Source organism: Branchiostoma belcheri, unplaced genomic scaffold, assembly GCF_001625305.1.
Source record: "Branchiostoma belcheri isolate BF01 breed outbred unplaced genomic scaffold, Haploidv18h27 scaffold180, whole genome shotgun sequence".
NCBI classification, from domain to species: domain Eukaryota; kingdom Metazoa; phylum Chordata; class Leptocardii; order Amphioxiformes; family Branchiostomatidae; genus Branchiostoma; species Branchiostoma belcheri.
In genome coordinates, this window is record NW_017803269.1 from 189,636 (window position 1) to 208,231 (window position 18,596).

At 45.6% G+C, this 18,596-nt stretch overlaps 1 protein-coding gene across 1 annotated transcript; it reads right to left on the minus strand.

The window, feature by feature from the left end:
• Positions 1-1,349: 1,349 nt before the first annotated feature.
• Positions 1,350-17,281, minus strand: LOC109467500. The gene is made up of 20 exons (XM_019765513.1): positions 17,131-17,281; positions 14,881-14,976; positions 14,552-14,656; positions 13,962-14,066; positions 13,282-13,389; positions 12,636-12,830; positions 12,014-12,183; positions 11,397-11,510; positions 10,821-10,953; positions 10,396-10,587; positions 9,744-9,863; positions 9,157-9,426; positions 8,619-8,867; positions 7,942-8,159; positions 7,299-7,620; positions 6,602-6,823; positions 5,879-6,139; positions 5,027-5,170; positions 4,006-4,438; positions 1,350-3,680 (listed from the first exon to the last, which is right to left on the minus strand). The coding sequence occupies exons 1-20, from the start codon at positions 17,179-17,181 to the stop codon at positions 3,001-3,003; spliced, it is 4,188 nt and encodes a 1,395-aa protein (XP_019621072.1). The 5' UTR covers positions 17,182-17,281; the 3' UTR covers positions 1,350-3,000.
• Positions 17,282-18,596: the final 1,315 nt, after the last annotated feature.

Below are 18,596 nucleotides of genomic sequence, written 5' to 3' on the forward strand. Positions count from 1 at the left end.
GGCGTGGGGAGGGCGCTGTTGAGGTAGCAGAACACAGTTTTCGCCCTATGGGGATTTCTATAGTTAAGGACCCCAAGATGACTCACTTCGACGCGGTAAAAATTATAGCAGGGTGCACTTCACAAATACGAAAATCGAATATGTTTGAGAAGACGGTACAAACTACAAAATATCTAGAAACCAAAAAATCCTGTCGGCGTATCTGCTCGTAACGTACACTTTGAAATCGCCTCCTACGGACGTGACCTGAACTGCAGCCGACTCACCCGGAAAGCCAGTTGCACAATACGGCGCATTTATACACGAACTGCAAAACCTTCACAAATCAAATCATACAGTCTCAAACCCGATACATTCCTACACCACACAGCACAATTTACATCTGGCTGACGCTCTTATCAGGCTTTCTACCCAGCCTTCAAGAATATTCGCTGCACTACTTTCTATACCCGCGTCAGGTCTATACCTGTGACCTGCTACCTTGACGCCTGCATTCACGAGTTGCACATTCCCATGATCCTTTGCGCCCAGGGTAGGTCACGTGGGCGTCAGGGTAGGGAAAGGTCGCGGTAAACCACGTGACTCATCCTCGGCTCTGGTCGGAAGAAGGTGCCCTAAGCGATATCTGGCCGATAGTAGGCTGGGAGCATTCACATTTTCACGTAGTATGTTGAATCAACCCTATCCTATCCCATACCGATGGTCATGGAGCAAAAATTCGATGCCGCTTTGCCGTACGAACGCCGTACGAACGCCGTGAAAAACTACGTGCCTCCCGCCGCCGGCAGTGGTGTCAGCCATTTTTTAAATTTCCGAGCGCTCGCGAACACTTCCGACTTCTTCCGACCAGAGCCGAGGATGAGTCACGTGGTTTACCGCGACCTTTCCCACCCTTTCCCTACCCTGACGCCCACGTGACCTACCCTGGGCGCAAAGGATCCTGGGAATGTGCAACTCGTGAATGACCCTCAAAAGGTTAAAGGTCATGGGGCATGGAGAAGTCATAAAGAAGTGAAATTTTGTTTTGGGTGTAACTATTGTTCTTTTGTTAGTATATTGATGACGAAATTGTTTACAAGGTAAGTGGGGATTAGAAAAGGATGAGAAGGAACCCTGTAAAAGGTAAAGCACACACAAAAAACATATTGTAAGTTACACTACAATGACTATGTACAACGCAAACTTGTCTATATTAGCAACCGCTAATATTACTATCTAGTTTAAAACTGGTTTCACCTACAACATCTTCTTTGTGCAAATTGTAGGTGGGGTTTTTGAGTCCTGATTGAGGACAAATGTAGAATAGAAAGAAGAAATGAATGACCCAAGAACAACACCAACAGCACCAGTACAATATTTCACACTTAACAAACATCTATTGGTGGCATTATGGAGGTACAAATCAGACTACCTCTATGGTGGCATTTGCAAAACAATAATTATAAAATATCTGTTGACATAATCAATAAATAGAAACATTATACTAAAATCAATAAATAGACACATTATACTAGCATAATTAGCAAAGAATTTACCCTCTGTGAGGGATCTCAACTTGCATTGTACAATTTCTAAAAGCTTATCATATAGACAAAATACTTTCCAGCCAGGCAAAAACATGGTCAATGCAGACATTTTGCATTGTAATTAACAACTGCTACTTAAGTCTCAATTACAATTTTGAAGCCTAACTATTATATGATAATTTAACAATGATTACCCAACATAGCCAATCTAGAATAGACTTCCAAACTGCTTAGAATTCCAGAACCATTAAAATAGGTACATGTATAATAAAAAATACTTGCTTGAGTAACTGTTTTCTTGTGTAACGGTGGGAAGCTAGAGAATCATTTAAACATCCAGGATGGGTTTTTTTTTTGGTCTCAACACCTCTTTCTGTTTGTAACACCGAAGAGCTGGTAAAACAGCTGTTTAACACCCCCGAATAGCCAAACACTTGGTTTGTTCTAGCAGCAATAAGTAGGTCGGACTGTTCCAAACTGTCCTATGGTGGGGGTGGCCAATCGGTGAGGTGAATTCACTAAGTACTTTGGATTGGTGGGTCCAGAAAACTTCATAGCTTTAATATATATATAGAATATACATTTTCTTTATTTAGAGCGAGAAAATACAATATCATTGTGCTCCTAGGTCAAATCTAAGCCACTTTTTTTTACTCATTGGTCAACTATTCATCAAGCAGTGTGATGTGCTGTTGTATCGGTGGAGCTCACAAAATTTAAAACTGAAGCAGCCATTCTGTGGATCCATATCTTCACCTGTAGTGCAACTGTTGACCAGTTAAATATAATCTATTAATCTATACTAATCAATCAGTCATTGATCAGTAACCATTCATCAATAGTAATAAATCATGGGTACATTCTGTACTTTACTGCATCAGTAGGAAGGGGGAATATTTTTTGCTGCAGTTCTGCTGAATGCTGAATGGGGGCGTTACTGCACTGCACTGACCCCAGGGCTGTCCACAGGTACTTTACTGCATCATTGGGTTCAGGTTTACGAAAGACCAAAGGTACAATTCAACATGGCTTCATTGGGTCAGTTCTCATAGTTCAAAATCTATTTCTCTTCGTTCAAAACCAATTTCTCTTCGTTCAAAACCAATGTCTGATTGTTCAATACCCATTTCTCTTTGTTCAAAACCATTTGTTTTCATTCAAAATTAATTTCTCTTCTGAGAAATAGGTTTTGAACGATGAGAACTGACCAGATGAAGCCTTTTTGAATAGCACCTTGGGGGGGGGGGAATAGTTACTGCAGTTCTGCTAAAACTGAATGGGGGCGCTACTGCACTGCATTGTTCCCTGGCCCCAGAAGACTGGAGCTGTCTACAATTACTGCAGAATTTTAGAAGGAATTTTACTGCATCGGATGCATCCAGTGGCAGATGGACACAGTCTTTTGCGGCCACTAAAACATCTGCTTTGTTGGTAACATTTTAACTGCAGTTCTGCTAAACACTGAATGGGGGCGCTACTGCACTGCGTTGTCCCCAGGGCCCAGCACACTGGAGCTGTCCACAGGACTGCTGATGTACATCTCGTCCACCTGAATCGTCGCCACTCGCTCCTCCACCTCCTGGAACGGGTTCAGTTCCTCCGGATACTGCAAGGTGGCGCTGTTTTCAGTACTACCAAAAGGCTCTTCAAACGGATTCTGTTCCTGGGGGTAGTCATCAGAACGGCTTTTCCGTTTGGAGGTTCTGGGATGTGGCAAGTCAATATGTGGCGAATCGGGATGTTGCGAGTCTACATGTGGCGATTCGAGATGTAGCGAGTTTGTATCTGTTTGTGGTTGGTTCATGAGCGTCTCGTCTGACGGACTTTCTCCCATCATCCTTTGCATCTGCTCTAGCAGCGGAAATGACGCCAGCGTGTCTTTGTTGTTGTTGTTGTTTGCATTGCTGCTGTTTACGATTTCCCGGTTTGTTCCCATGGTAACAGCTGTATTGTCAACAACTCTCTTGTCCTCTGATTGGTCAGATATGACCTGTTGTTGTTGTTCTGTGACCTCTAGGCCGTTTCCGTTCGCGGGAAGGTTTGTTCCGTTCTGATGGATGTACTTTTCCGGGATTTTCCCGTTCGCGATGTCTTCCCAGGTGCCCAACTCGTGGCCGTTTCTACATACCAGCAGTTTCCGCCCCTCCTCCACACCTACAGCACATTGAATCAAATCAAATCAATCTTTATTCAAACCACTCACATTCTCAGTGTGAATTCTGACAATTCAATGGTCTGTAGACCCATTGTACACTTAATAACACTCAAGTAATGTAAACAATCTATAACGGGAAAGACATATATACAAAAATAGTTACACATATTAAAGTATATTAAAGTAGTAACAGACAAGTATGTAGCTAGCCTTCCTGGAGTTAGACATACATCATACAAACTATATCAAAATTGAAACATTATTCACATCAAAATTGAAACATTACTTACATACAACTTAACAAAAAACTTTCAGTGTACATACCCACAGTGTCATGTTCGAACACAGCTGGCTCCGGAAGCTTCTCTAAAACGCAGGCGGGACACACGATGCTGTCCGCATCCCGGTTCCCATGGTTACCGCTCCGCAGCCTCTTCCGGAAGCGTTCCGGTATTGTGCCCTTCAGAAGGTCGTTCCAGGTGCCGAGAACGTGGCTGTTACGACAGGTGAGCTCCACCCCCTCCGGATCCTGCTGCTGGCTGTTCCGCCGGGTGGCCTGCACCCCCTCTGGATCCGGGCTGTTCTCTTCGTCGCGAGGGAAGAATGCTGGCGCGGGGTTTCCCTCCAGCAAACAGCAGGGGCAGACGACCTTTTCCCGCTGGGTCAGTGCCGCCGACGGTTTTCCAGCGAAGATTTCTCGCAGGATTTCTCGCACGTGTTCCATTCCGCAACATGGGCGCTCACCGCGAACTATGACCTGTGGGAGGGGGGAAAACAGAAGTGAGTTACATTGATGCATGATGGTCTAGCTCAACAAACTACTGTTTTTTCATTTCTACTCAAACACATTCACAATAATATTTGGTGAGCAGCCCCTCTAGCTCTGTCCTGCTACATGATGTAACTCAACACCACAGGCTATCTGCTACAGCACCAGTTACCATGGTGACAGATCAGACATCTTATCCAGGTCAATTTGAAAGTTTATTTGTCTGGAGAAGAAGAGGAAAAAGAGGAAGAAACTGAGCAAAAAAAAATATGTTTTCTTTCTGTGAAGGTACACATGATGTAACCCAACACCGTTACCATCTTGACAGAAGTCTGGTTCAGGTCGTTGACCTTACCTATTTGGAGAAGAAGAAGAGGAAACAGAGCTAAAACAAACATAACAAAAACCCACCTCCAGACTGTGGCTCCTTGGCCACTTTTCGACTGCTGGCATATCTTTGGTAGACACTTCTCTGGCTACTTCCTTGCCACCGTATGATCTGCTTGGAGCCAGCCAGCCCAATAATTTAATAAATTTATTGAAGTTAAATGAATTTATTAAAAAAACAAACCCCACCTCCAGGCTGCGGCTCCTGGGGTTCAGGTAAAAGTGCATCTTCTGTGTCGGCACGAAGTCGGCTCGCGACGAACTCTCGCTGTCAGAACTCTCGAACACGACCGCCGCCGACTTCTGCTGGTCGGCCTCCGGTAGATCTGGCTCCTTTTGAATGAATGAATGAATCTTTATTCAACTTGCAGACATTACAATTGCCTGAATTGTGTTGAATTTACACAGTATAAAATATTAAAATACTAAGTATTAAAAGCATTAACAATTATTTACATTAAAATACGTTTGTCATAAAATGTTCTGGAATCATTTATACTGGTCAGAGTTGATGCATTCATATACATATAAAATAACTACATATTAAATACATTGCGACATACTGTCGTGGTAAGTCAGTACAGAAATACACTGTGTCGTCGGGTCAATGGGCTAATCCCTGATTTAGGAGATGTGAGATTTTGGGCCAGGGAGAAAATGGTTTTATTCACTCGCAACCTTTAAAAAATACATCCACATAGAGTCACCTGGACACTTTGTTTCACTTGACACTGTAAGGATTTTGGACACTAGTATACAAGACTATTTCCTGAGAGGGGTGAATGAGGCCATCAGGGCCCACCACCCTTCACTTTACACAGGGGCCAACATCGTCTACCAGATACCTTTGACCCAGTGTTGACGTCACACTTCAAAGAAGCCACGTGACAAGCCTCACTGGGTCAGTCTACTGAGGAAGACCAGAGTAACTGGTGGAAAGCTCTAGGTGAGAGAACGTTTTGTGTTGGATCTAAAGTGTTAACTCTAAACATGTAGCTACCAACACAGATGAACTTTCATGACAGTAAAGTTGTTGCTTACATAATCGGTCTCCTCCTGGGCCAGAGACTCTGAGGATGTCGATCGCGATTTCTGTTCCTCTGAAAACTCTGGCACGTCCAGGAGGTGGGCGATTCGGGAGTCTTCGGCGATACGGGAGTCCTCGCTGTTTTCCTCGGAGGCTGCAGTGTCGAGTTTCTCCGCCTCGCGGACGTGCCAGGCGTCGCCATGGGAGATGTTTCGCCTCCGTCGGCAGACCGGACAGCCGGTCGGGACGCTGCTGCTCACGTACACCACATGGTTCTGATGGAGGGAAGGAATGAAGAAAGGAATGAACGAATGAACACTGCTGCTCACCAAGTAAGTTAAATACAAGTATTTAACCTCCTTGTGCTCACATACACTACATGTTTCTGATGGAGGGAAGGAAGGCATGAAGGAAGAAATAGTTTGTTCTGACAGAGCTCAGAATCCAATTTCTGACATACTGAGAGGTAAATCATGGGGTTGGGACTGAGTTGTTGGCAGTCTTTTTGTTGGCAATGTTTTTGTACATTTATGATCTTTGTCAATTTTGTTCATGAAGTTTCATGGATTGGTTTAAGCATATTTTGGTCACATGCCACAAAGTTCCTGCAACTGATGGAAAAATGGATGTTGGCTAGGTCGCTGGTACAGAGCATGTCTGAGTGAGCATGTCTAACCCTCGGAAGTCAACAACAATAGACGATAAACTGGATAGTGAGTGAGTGAGAACTATGTTACCTGTCTGTACACAGCTGGGTTCTTGACCAGCAGTTTGGATCGGGCGCGGTCACATTCCACCGCAGCCACCAGGGTAGAGAAGAACGAGAGTGGGTAGCGGTCGAAGCTGAACACCGACGTGATCTGGTTTTCTTCCGGAGACAACTCTGACTCCCAGATCACCTCTTCCGGACGACAGGCGGGGATTCGGCCCGGGAAAATGTCCTGCTCCAAATCACAAACCTGCAAAGCAAAAATAAACTTTATTTTAAAATCAATATGGCAGATCAGGGACAACAGCAGCAGAATGATTGTACATGATGCACATTACATAGTGATCTTGACTTACCCACATCACACATGCCTGAGTTATAAAACATTGTAAGGCATTACCATTACGATCGAACATGATAAGATTTAGGCTACAGCAAGTAATTTCTACGGATGACATCAGGGCACGCATTAATTTTGCCTGATTTTGAAAAAAAAAAAGAAATTGTTTTTCCCTCTGCCTTTTGTCAACTTGCCAAAAATGGGCAAATGCCTTCATGTGACAATCAAGGATGCAGCAAACCTGAGGCACAATGGTTTGTGTTCGATCGCAAATGTTGACACTGATATGTCCCGTCGCATGCGCATCCAATCCAACCCAGTATTGTAGCTGCCCATGATGGTATGGTATGGCAGTTTTGCTAGAATTTTTAGTTAATTGAACTACCTTGACACTGATGCGGACATGTCTGAACAGGTCCAGCAGCATCCCATGGTACCTCTCCTCCACATCAGGCCACACCTCTGGCAGGAGGCTGTGCTCCAGGTATCCCTCACTGCTGATTGGTGGATTCTCCCGGTCATGTGACAGGAGCTTCCCCAGCTGATTGGTCAGCCACTTGGTGCTTAGAAAGACGTGATTGGCCAGTTGTGGCGCGTCGGAGTAGTGCAGGAAGACGCCCTGCTGGTGGAAATGCTGAGTCATCACAGTGATTTCCTCTTCTGAGAGAATCCCGCACGTCATCGCGATGGCACAGTACACGTCAAACCTGGAGCAGGAACATTCTTGGTTAACTTAAAGTAAAGAGACTATTTTTACACAACCGAGGCTTTTATTCAGCCGACGTTTCGGTGACTGTCTGTCACCTTCCTCAGGGCAATTCTGGACGTTAAATGGAGGTCCCGTATTTGGGATAGCCACACCCCACGCACGTTAAATAACCCACCACACCTTTCGAAAAAGAGTAGGGGCATGCCCCGGTGTGCGATGGTACAAATTCTACAATCCGGAGTCTTGCCAAGAATTGGCATGCCAGAATGATCAGTATGATGATCGTGGGCATTAAAAGGAAGAAGAAGAACAAACGTACGGCATGATTGGGTGAGTCTGGAGGTGGGCGTTTTGTGTCGGAGCTTCGTAGCGCAGGAATCGGATCATCTCGCTCCATTTTTTCGGGATGTTGGGGCAAGGATCACGCAGAAGCTGGGCGTAACCCTCCATGGCGTATTTGAGCTGTTCGATGCTCTCATTGTGGATCCGGTTACTGATGCTGAAGAGAGGCTTCGGACAGGGACGCTTGCCGCTCACCTATGGACGAACAAAACCAAAACCAAACGGAATGAAAAAGATACGACACACAAAAAAACAGTTACTGAAGCAACTGGATAGATTTTGTTGTTGAGTTGTTTGATGCTCTCGTGGTGGATCCGGTTAATGATACTGAAGAGTGGCTTCAGGCAGGGCTGCTTGCCGCTTACCTACAGATGAAACCAAACATTATCACAAAAGTTCATCTGTGTAAATTCATCATATTAAAATGTAGAACTTTATTCCAACACAGAGATCACCTTTTCAACAACCACTGTCCCCTTCATCAGGATAGTTAATGACCAATTGCTTCTGATTAAACCAGTAGCGATTCTTTTCGGTGTAAGTGGTTCAAACCTTACAGCCTGGTCTTGGGCAGATTGTATTTACATGTACAAAACTGGTGTGTTACGCCTAAAGCTAACAAACAAACAAACAAACAAATATTAACAAAATTACCTCGAAGTAGCCCAGGATGTGCGGAGACTCGAATTCGTCCGCTTTCCCAAAGCTCCACCTCCGCCCGAGGTCTCCCGACGGGCTCCGCTGCCGAAAGCTGTCCACCGTGACGTACCCGGGCCCGTTACGGGTTTCGGACACGCGGTAGAGATGGTCGGCTTTCTGGCACAGCAGGCAGTTCCCGATGGAAGCTTCGCCACTAAACGTTTCACGATGGGACGGGCGCGCTCGCTGTAACAACGCGTTCACCTGTGGGAGGGAAGGGAAGAATGGGTTAGAATGAAAATGTAAAAAATACAAACTTAGTCAAGAAACTAGATAGATCATCTGAAGAGCCAGACATCTCAGGCAGCATCTACTATCTCTCATCCATTTTCTCGAGCAGCAAGGGGAAAGGACAAAATCTTGATTGACAATTAGCTCAACTTCACACTGATAGTCTTCCTGTGGAACTAGAACTAGACAGAACTAGCACTAGAACTATCAAAAACTGAGCCTGATCCTAACCCCAACCCATTCAGGCATGGAACTCCTATACTGCCCTTACCTTGCCCCATGTGTAGTCGAGGATGTCCTTGTTTAGTCGTTTGTCGTCGACGTGCGTCCCCACCAGAATCACGTACGCCATCGGAGCGTGCTCACCGATCTTCGTCAGCGAAGCCTCAAGTCGGTCCGTAAGGTCACTGTCCGGGTCAACGACCTCCACGCTGAGGTCAAAGGTCACCAGATAGAGGCAGCGGCGCGGGAGGAAGGGCAGCTGGGTCTGGAACGTGGCACCGTCGTCTCCCGCAAGGTCAAACACTCGCAGCTGGAACGAGTGAATGAATGAAGGAAGGAATGAATATATGGGAAATTGCATTTTATTTTCTATCAAGCAAGATTGCTAGAACACATGCAGTGACATGGCATCCTCTTCGTAACAGTGACATGGCTTTCTCTTTGTAAATATGTGCATTCCAATGCTCTCCCAAGGGAGGAATAAAGACAGATAAGAAGAATGACTGAAATTTTGCTATAGTGTCTAGAATCCATCCAATATTGGCTTATTAGTATGGTTCTACAGTATTTGTATGTAAGACATAACAATCAACATACTGGCAAACATAACCAACTGAGAGTCCTGACCTGTATCTCCGGCAGGTTGACGTCTGCAATGTCGATGTACGCGGTGTTTGCCGGGTCTGGCACGGTTCCGATCCAGTACTTACGCTGCATGCCCTGCAACAAGGTCGTCTTCCCTACACCCTGGGAGGAAGGAACAAATGAAGGAATGAATGAAGGAATGAAAGAATGAAGGAATGAATGAATGATGTAGTCGGTTCTCGCCGGGTCCGGCACGGCTCCGATCCAGTACTTACGCTGCATGCCCTGCAACAAGGTCGTCTTCCCTACACCCTGGGAGGAAAAAAGTTTTTCTTTCTTTTTTCTTTTCTATCATGTGCTGATGTAAACAATAGCCCGGGTTGTAACACTCCTGGCTAATCATTGGTTTACAGCAACTGCAAAGTTCTAGCTACATGTAGAAGATGTAGAAGAGTGTACTCTTCTTAATCTTGGTCACCATGTAGTGTTGGCTTACATTATGTAGCAAGTGGCCGGACAGAGTTGGACGGGCTGGTCATCATAAATATATCTTATCTACCCCCGATTTACCTTGCCTCCCATGAGGACAACCGGACAGGTGCAGGCACGCCAGCACATGCTGCATAATGTAACCCAAGATCACAGGGTGTCTGCTACAGCACCAGTTACCATGGTGACAGATGGTCACACTCACCTTGCCCCCCATGAGGACAACCCGCACAGTTCGATCCTCCACGGTTTCCCCCAGGTACGGCCGCAGGTACGCCAGAACGTGCTGCAGTGGCTGTGCCAGGATGTTGGGCTGCGGAAACTCCACCGGATTCTCCTGCAGCTGGAGGTAACGCAGCTGACGCAGCAAACCCAGCTCAAACGGCAGCTTCGTGATCTGGAATAAAGAGATGTATAAAGTTAAAACTTTTGATCCAACACAAAAAAGTTCTCTCATCTAGAGCTTTTCGACCAGTCACTCTGGTCTTCCTCAGTAGACTGACCCAGTGAGGCTTGTCACGTGGCTTCTATGAAGTGTGAACACTAGGTCAAAGGTATCTGGTATACGATGTACACAACCTTGCGAGGGATGAAGATGTTAATTAAGTAAGTAAGTAAGTAAGTATTTACCTCGTTGTTGTTGACAAACAGGGACACCAGCGTGTTGGCCAGCTGACCGAGCTCGTGTGGAAGTTCCCGGAGTGAGTTGTGGTCAGCCGCAAGGTAGCGGAGTGCGTGGCACTTCCCAATGCCTACCGGCAGGCTGTGGAGGTACATGAATAACAACTAAGAACAAGAAACAGTCATGCCTTCAAATATCAGAGTTATCAACCAAGAATTGAGTTGTTTATCGAACTTGTATTTTCCAAGAACTATCATAGAGTGGAACTCGTTGCTACCAAGCACCGTTGGGGCATCATCACTAGAAAGCTTTAAACAACTCCTGCAATCAAATGTGCAAGGATTGAGAGAGAAAGAAAGAGAGAGAGAGGGAGACAGAGAGGGAGACAGAGAGAGGGAGACAGAGAGAGAGAGGGAGAGAGAGGGAGAGAGAGGGAGAGTGAGAAGGAGAGTGAGAAAGAGAGAGAGGGAGACAGAGAGGGACGGAGAGAGAGAAAGAAAGAGAGAGAAGGAGACAGAGAGGGGGAGAGAGAGAGAGAGAGAGAGAGAGAGAGAGAGAGAAAGAAGAGAGAGCGAGATCGTCACCTGCGTATGTGGTTGAAGCTGACCCTCAGGACCTCCAGGTTGGACAGCTCTCCGATGTCATCAGGCAGCATGGTGAGGCGGGTGTTCAGCAGGACCAGCACAGTCAGCTGGGACCTGGGGGGGAGTTAAAAAGTTAATGGGGGTGAGGGGGGACAACATTTCACATGACACAGTTTTGGACCTGGGGGGAGGAGGGGACAGCATTCAGAAAGACTTACATGTGTGTATAAATTATGTACATACAGAATGACCAGTGCAATGGCCAAGTGGGTAGAGTGTTCACCTCGCATTCAGTAGGTCGTGAGTTTGATCCCTGGCTGAAAGACTTTAAGACTTAGTTCATACTGCTTTCTCTGCTTCCTTAGGCTTTAGCACTCAGCATGTGGGAAAGAGTATGGGAGATAAACACACACCACTACCAGTGGACTAGCCCCCTGTTGCCTTTTGGCGTGACACACCAGCTTCTGTATCTGTATTAAGCCTGTATGGCACCAGCTTCACAGGCACGTGGCGCAACGGCAGCTGGCTACATTACACCAAACAACTTGTTGAACAACTAACTCTAAACATTGTTTAAAGCTATCTTCTGCTGTCTGACTGAGCTGTCCATCACCCACCTGTGGAACGGCATGCTGGGAACCTTGCGTATTTCGCCATTGACGCCCATCAGCAAACACAGCTTCGACCACTTCTCTTCCTGGAAGGCTTCGTACGGGAAAAACCCTGGCTTCATGGTGTTTAACAGGTATAGTGTACGGACTGGCTTCTCACGAGAGATGGAACGTACCTGGTTTAACAGATAACACATATTAGGCACAAAAAAATACATTATGTAGCAAGTGGCAGGACAGTGCTTGAGGGGCTGGGCACCATATATGAAAGCTTTGTATGGGAGTAAACCCTGGCTTCATGGTGTTCAGCAGGTACAGGGTATGGACTGGCTTCTCACGAGATATGGAACGCACCTACATTAACAGATAACATGTGTTGGATTACATTACTGTATGTAGCAAGTAGCAGGACAGAGTTTGAGGGGCTGGTTATTCTTACACAAACACATTCATATATATATGGTGACCATGCAGCCCCTCTTGAACTCAGTTCTGCATGGCACTTGCAACATGATGTAACCCAACACCAGTTACCATGGTGACAGACGTCTGGTCCTGGTCATTGACCTTATTTGTTTGGAGAAGAAGAAGAGGAAGAAACTGAGCAAAAACAAACAAACAAACAAACCGAGAGTGCGACGTCCTCGAAGGTGTGTGCCACGACGCGCATGGACAGGAACTCCTTCACGTGGTCCAGCCGGTCGCGGTCGAGAGCGCGGGAAAGTTCGGGAAATCCCGCCGTTTGGACGGCTTCGATCCGCCCTTCCATAGTCTGGACTTCAACGTCACATGCTTTGGTCATCCGGGAGATGTTTTCTACAAGCTGGACAGCAGGGGAAAAAAAAGTCAGTTTTAAAGATTAAAAAGTCAAAACATCTGCATCGGTGAAGGTTAGACATCCAGGTAATAAGATATGCTAAAAACAGTTACTCAAGCAACTGGACAAAATTTATTTTGATTTTGGAAACGGTCAGACGTTTCAGGTAGCATCCACTACATTTCGTCAGTGACACTAGAGAGTTGTCAGGAATCGTCTTCTTTTATTTGCAAATCAATCAATTGTTCATACTTATAAACCTGCTTTTCTGACAACTCTACCTGAAATGTCTGACTGTTTCCATATCCAGTTGCTTGAGTATCTGTTTTTTTGCGTACCGAAACATGCTACATTGTACGAAGCAAGCTTTTATCAGGAGAGCGAATTCAAAATGAACTGTTTTCAAAATACACAGAGATCAAACAAAAACTGGCTCCCTCTGGGCCTGACCTCTGACCTTTCTGGTGTCATGTGGTTTTTCGTAGTTCTCCAGCAGGTGGTTCAAAATGTCGAACCTGCCGACCTCCGCCTCATCCACAGCTAACCTCCATAGGCTCTCCATCATCTGTCAATCAAACAGGGCACATGTCAATCACACAGGGCACATGTCAGTCACACAGGGCACATGTCAGTCACACAGGGCACACGTCAATCACACAGGGCACATGTCAATCATACAGGGCACATGTCAATCAAATCTGCCTCATCCACAGCCAGCCGCCACAGGCTCTCCATCATCTGTCAATCATACAGGGCATAGATGTCAATCAAAATCTTATCTGCCAATCAAATTGCCAATCAAAAAAACCTTATCTGCCAATCAAACTGCCAATCAAACCTGTCAATCAACTATTATCTGTCAATCAAGCTGGGGTGCGGCGAACTGTTCTCTCAACAGACAAACTCCCTTAGCATGCTTATCTCTCTATTTGGCCAATTTCTACTCTTTCCAGCCGCCTCCCCAAGCCTGGTAGAGGCTATCAAGCATGTCTGCCAATCAAACTTGTCAATCAAACCTGTCAATCAAACTTGTCAATCAAACTGTCAATCAAATCTGTCAATCAAATATTTTTCGTCAATCAAATATTATCTGTCAATCAAATATTATCTGTCAATCAAAACTGTCAATCATCCTACCTCAGTGGAAAGGTCGTCGACCTCCGCTCCGTGGCTGATGAGTGATCGCACACAGTCAGCCTGGGACTTCATCACTGCATACGTCAGGGGGGTTCCATATGTGCCCTGGGGGGGATACATGTAGGTTAGGGGGGTTCCATATGTGCTATGGGGGGAGGCACAGGAAAGCAGAGCCCCTTCCTCTCCTTCTACCGCCTTAGTTAACTGAAGTCTGGTAGCCATTTTACACCTGGGTGAGGGAAGTGGTGTGAAGTGCCTTTCCCAAGAACGCAACGTCTAGCCAGGAATCTAACCTATGACCTTTTGACCTGTGTCTGGTTGCCTAGCCACTTATTTCACCGTTAAGGAAAAACCCTCAAAATTTTTGTCTTTAAAGAATTTGATGTTAGCAGAAAGAAACAAACTTTTAAACCTAATATTCCACCTGTATTGCTGTTGCAAGTTGAATTAATAAAGAGAGAAAGAAAGAAAGAAAGAAACCTCAGAATTAAGATTTTAAAAAAATTGAAACATTTGCCTTTAAACTAAAGAATTTTGATGTGAACAGAAAGAAAGAAACTTGAAAGAAAACAAACTCTGAGCATGCATACCCCGTCATTCACATTGACCTTTGCCCCCAAGGTCAGCAGAAGGTCAAGGACCTCTGTGTTCCCCATCAGTGCTGCAACGTGAACTGCTGATGCGCCAAGGAAGGTCTGTGGGGAAGGCGAAGTACATGGTTATGAATAGGAGACTAGACAAACTGGAGCTGGATAGCACTTCTGTGTACAAACTGCTGATGCACCAAGGAAGGTCTGCACGGCATTGGAAATACATGGTTATGAGCAGGAAACTAGACAAACTGGAGCTGGCCAGCACTTCAGCCTCCCTGTTGTTTAGTTGGTTAGTTCCTACCTTTAAACAAGGCGCTTCATCTCACCTCCTCATTCTTATTGACGTCACAGCCACTCTTGATGAGGTCGTTGACCTTTGTGACATCACCTCGCTGTACAGCTTGGATCAAGGTCACGCTGTCCTGTAGGACAAACAGCACAAATAAACAAACAAACCCACGTATCACCTAATTCTGTCTATAGAATGTCAGTGTCAGATTGACCCCTGACCTGAGGGAACCAACTGAAGGTCACCTGAAGGACAAATGGAGACCTGACAGACAAGTTTTAGTCACTGTAATTAGATACACACCAGCCATGTTGTGTGCACTGGGGGATTATGGGAGCTCCAATGTACAACGCTCAGTGACTGAACATTTCTAGTCAAATACATGTACTCTCCAAGCAGAGGTTTGGGTTTGGGCTTATTTTTGAATCATGGAGTACTTTATGGATTACATTTTACGTAGCATAAAGGTAACTGCCTAAGTTTTATGTAGAATGAAAACGACCAAACACGTGTTATGGCTAATGTACTGATTATGAACTACGATAATTTTTGGTGACTAACTACGGATTACGAAGATATAAAAGGCCTGATTAAGCCTACTACGTCAACGAAAAAGGGCATGCAGGCCCTCCGTAATGTTATTGTGGGCACAAGTCAACAACCGTAACACGATTTACGCTGAATAGTGAAGATTAGATTATGTCTCAGCCTACTCTGATTCCAGTAGCAGGAACAGAAGCTAGCTGACGTACTCTAAGAAATCTCATTACCAGTTTAACGACGTTAGTGGCCTAACGATGTTAGTGAGGGACAGCTTCGGAACACAAGGTCACACTCAGAGGTCATCTGATAACTTCTACTTCTCCTTCAGGAGTCATAAATAAAATCTTGGAAGATCATTTTACAAAATCTCTGCACACCTTTAATATGTCAGGATCAAATGTATTTTCTAACACTTTGTGTTGTGTTAATTTCAAGAATGTTTATGAAAATTTTTGATCTTGATTTCAACACGTACTAGTAATAGACTGGGGGTAGTTTGTATACTGGTTGCTATTGCTGTCCCTGTTTAATGTCTAACACTGTACTTCCTGATTTTTTCCCTGTACTGTTATGTTCACTGTTTTCACAGTCATTTCTGTACTGTGAACTTATCATTACAGTGGGGTCGTGTGGCGCAGTCGGTAGCGCGTTCGGCTCACACCCCAGAGGTTGTGGGTTCGAACCCTGCCCATGTCACCGATCTTGTGCCCTTGGGAAAGGCACTTTACACGACTTTCCTCACTTCACTCAGGTGAAAATGAGTACCTAGCTTCGGTTAGGGACGTCCCTCGGATAGGACGTTAAATGGAGGTCCCGTGTTTGGGAGAGCCACACCCCACGCACGTTAAAGAACCCACCGCACTTATCGAAAAGAGTAGGGGATCTTCCCGGTGTGAGTGGTTCAAAACTTACAGTCCGGTCTTACGCAGCTTGTACATGTGCGCACATGTACAAAACTGGTGTGTTACGCCTGAAGGCGGTTTACCGGTTATGCGAAACAAACAAACAAACAAACAAACAAATAATTCCAGGACTTTCTTTTTCCTGCACCTGTCGCCACCGGGAATATATAGTTCTATGAACATTTTTCTCAGACCGTGAACATAGCTATTAACACGTGAACATAAAGTGAATTACATTATCTCGCCAGACCTAGTCTCTTGGTGCTGCTTTGTGCTTGGTTCAGTTCAGAGTCAAGACAAACACAAACACATACACCTCAACACAGACACCCCCTGGTATAGTCTCCACCAGGCCTTCCTAAAAGGTAACTGATTTATAGTAGAATTTGGCAAAATCGGTTAGCCTCTACCAGGCTTCAGATGCGGCTGGAAAGAGTAGAACTTGGCCAAATGACAGATAACATGAAGTACTGTTTGACCCTCCCGAACTCTGAGCTGCATTTCATCTGTCTGTTTGCCTAATTTCTACTCTTCCAGCCGCTTTTGAAGCCTGGTAGAGGCTAGAAACTGGTTCTGTTGTTGTTGTCCTTGTTTAACGTCTAATATCTCGCTAAACGTGGTCTCTTGGTGCTGGTTTGCGCTTGGTTCAGTTCAGAGTCAACTTGTCTCTCTCTAATAATTTTTGGTGCCTTGTTGTCCTTGCTAGAAGCTGGAAGAGTGCAAGTGTCTGAAGCCTGGTAGAGGCTAGCAAGTTACTTCCGCATCAACTGTCGACACAAAACCCGGACTAGGGACAGTTTTTCCACAGAAATCGGGCGGTTTTATCAGTTTTATCCACTCACCTCCCCCCATGTAGGGCTTGGGGCGGCCAGGATGGGAGAAATCGGCTCCATTCTCCGCAAACTTCACCCAAAACTACCGCATTTTTCACCAGAATTTCATCGCAGTTTTTATATATGTAAGGAACAGAACCCGGTTCCCGGTGAACTCTGACCTCCGTGACGTCAGGCGCGCGAAGGGCGCGGCCGGTGATGACGTAGTTAGCGCGGTTCGGAATGTTCCATTTCGGATGACTTGGAGGGGTGCCATTTGTTTTTACTTTGTTCAATTTTTAGAGGACGGAGGTGCCAAGGTCAATAAGATCACATTTCAACTTGTTACAGGTTTGCGATAGCAAAACCTGTTCTATTTTACCTGGATTTTATGGGCGCCGCCATTTTGTTTCCCGTCATGCAATGGGGCAGGTCAAAGTTGAGTGAGGTGCATTGTGGGACCTGTCACAGGCCTACAGTGTAAGGACGACACCTAGCGGTATGTTTGGAAAGAGCAGTAACTGAAAGCCTACCTGGTTGTGTGTTCATTTTGGCAGAAGTGTATAGAGGCGATGGCTTTGACGTAATAAAGGCGAGTCTGATTGTGTTTAGCACTTGACGTAATTTTCTTAGCATGACGGGAAGGAAACTTGGCGGACATAATGCGGCGGAACTTTAAAGTTGTTTTTTTTTATGATGAGATGGTGAGGCTTTGGTATTAGTAGGGTGGTCTTGAGGATCTTGTCGAGGCCGAGCCTAGGGACGACAGATTGTCCTCAAGTACAGGGGTTAGTAGGTGGGATAAGTGGCATGAAGTTTTGATATGAGTACACTTCCTGATTTCAAGTTCATTATGGAAATTGTAAGTTTTTTTCAAGCTTACCAGTCCATTATACAGTGACTGTATAGGCGTTTGTAAACGTTTTTACGACCTGCCTTTCAGGCTGCTTGAACTTAACAATGCCGTCGCTTGCGACTCTCCATCTGTCTGAAATCCCCTGTCCTCCACCCAACCAAGGAACATAATTGAAGTATCTGATCAAAACGTTAATTATAGCTCACTTTCAACCTATCCTGATCTAATCTAATTGTCATATCCCATAGCTCTGGTCATATCCATTAAATGACACCTTTTCCTTCTGTGTGAGGACTTCTGTGTGGGGTGAACATTTTTCCACGACATACTATACACTTGTGGGATGACCCGAGGCTCGGTGTGTCACCTCAACGGAAGCTAGCCTTGCCTACAGGTCAGCCAACTGCGCGACCCGATCTCCTACCTCTAATTTGCAGCCGTCAACTTCAATTGTAGGTTTTGCCCAGAGGGGCACGTCTGAGTCTACCCATTAAGTTCTAGCTGTATAACCTCTACCAGACTTCAGGAGACAGCTCAGGAAAGGGGGCCTGCAAGGGGGGTCCCGACAACGATCTATGCGCCCGGGCACTTGACTTGGGCAGGCCCGCCCGGGCACTTGACTTGGGCAGGCCCGCCCGGG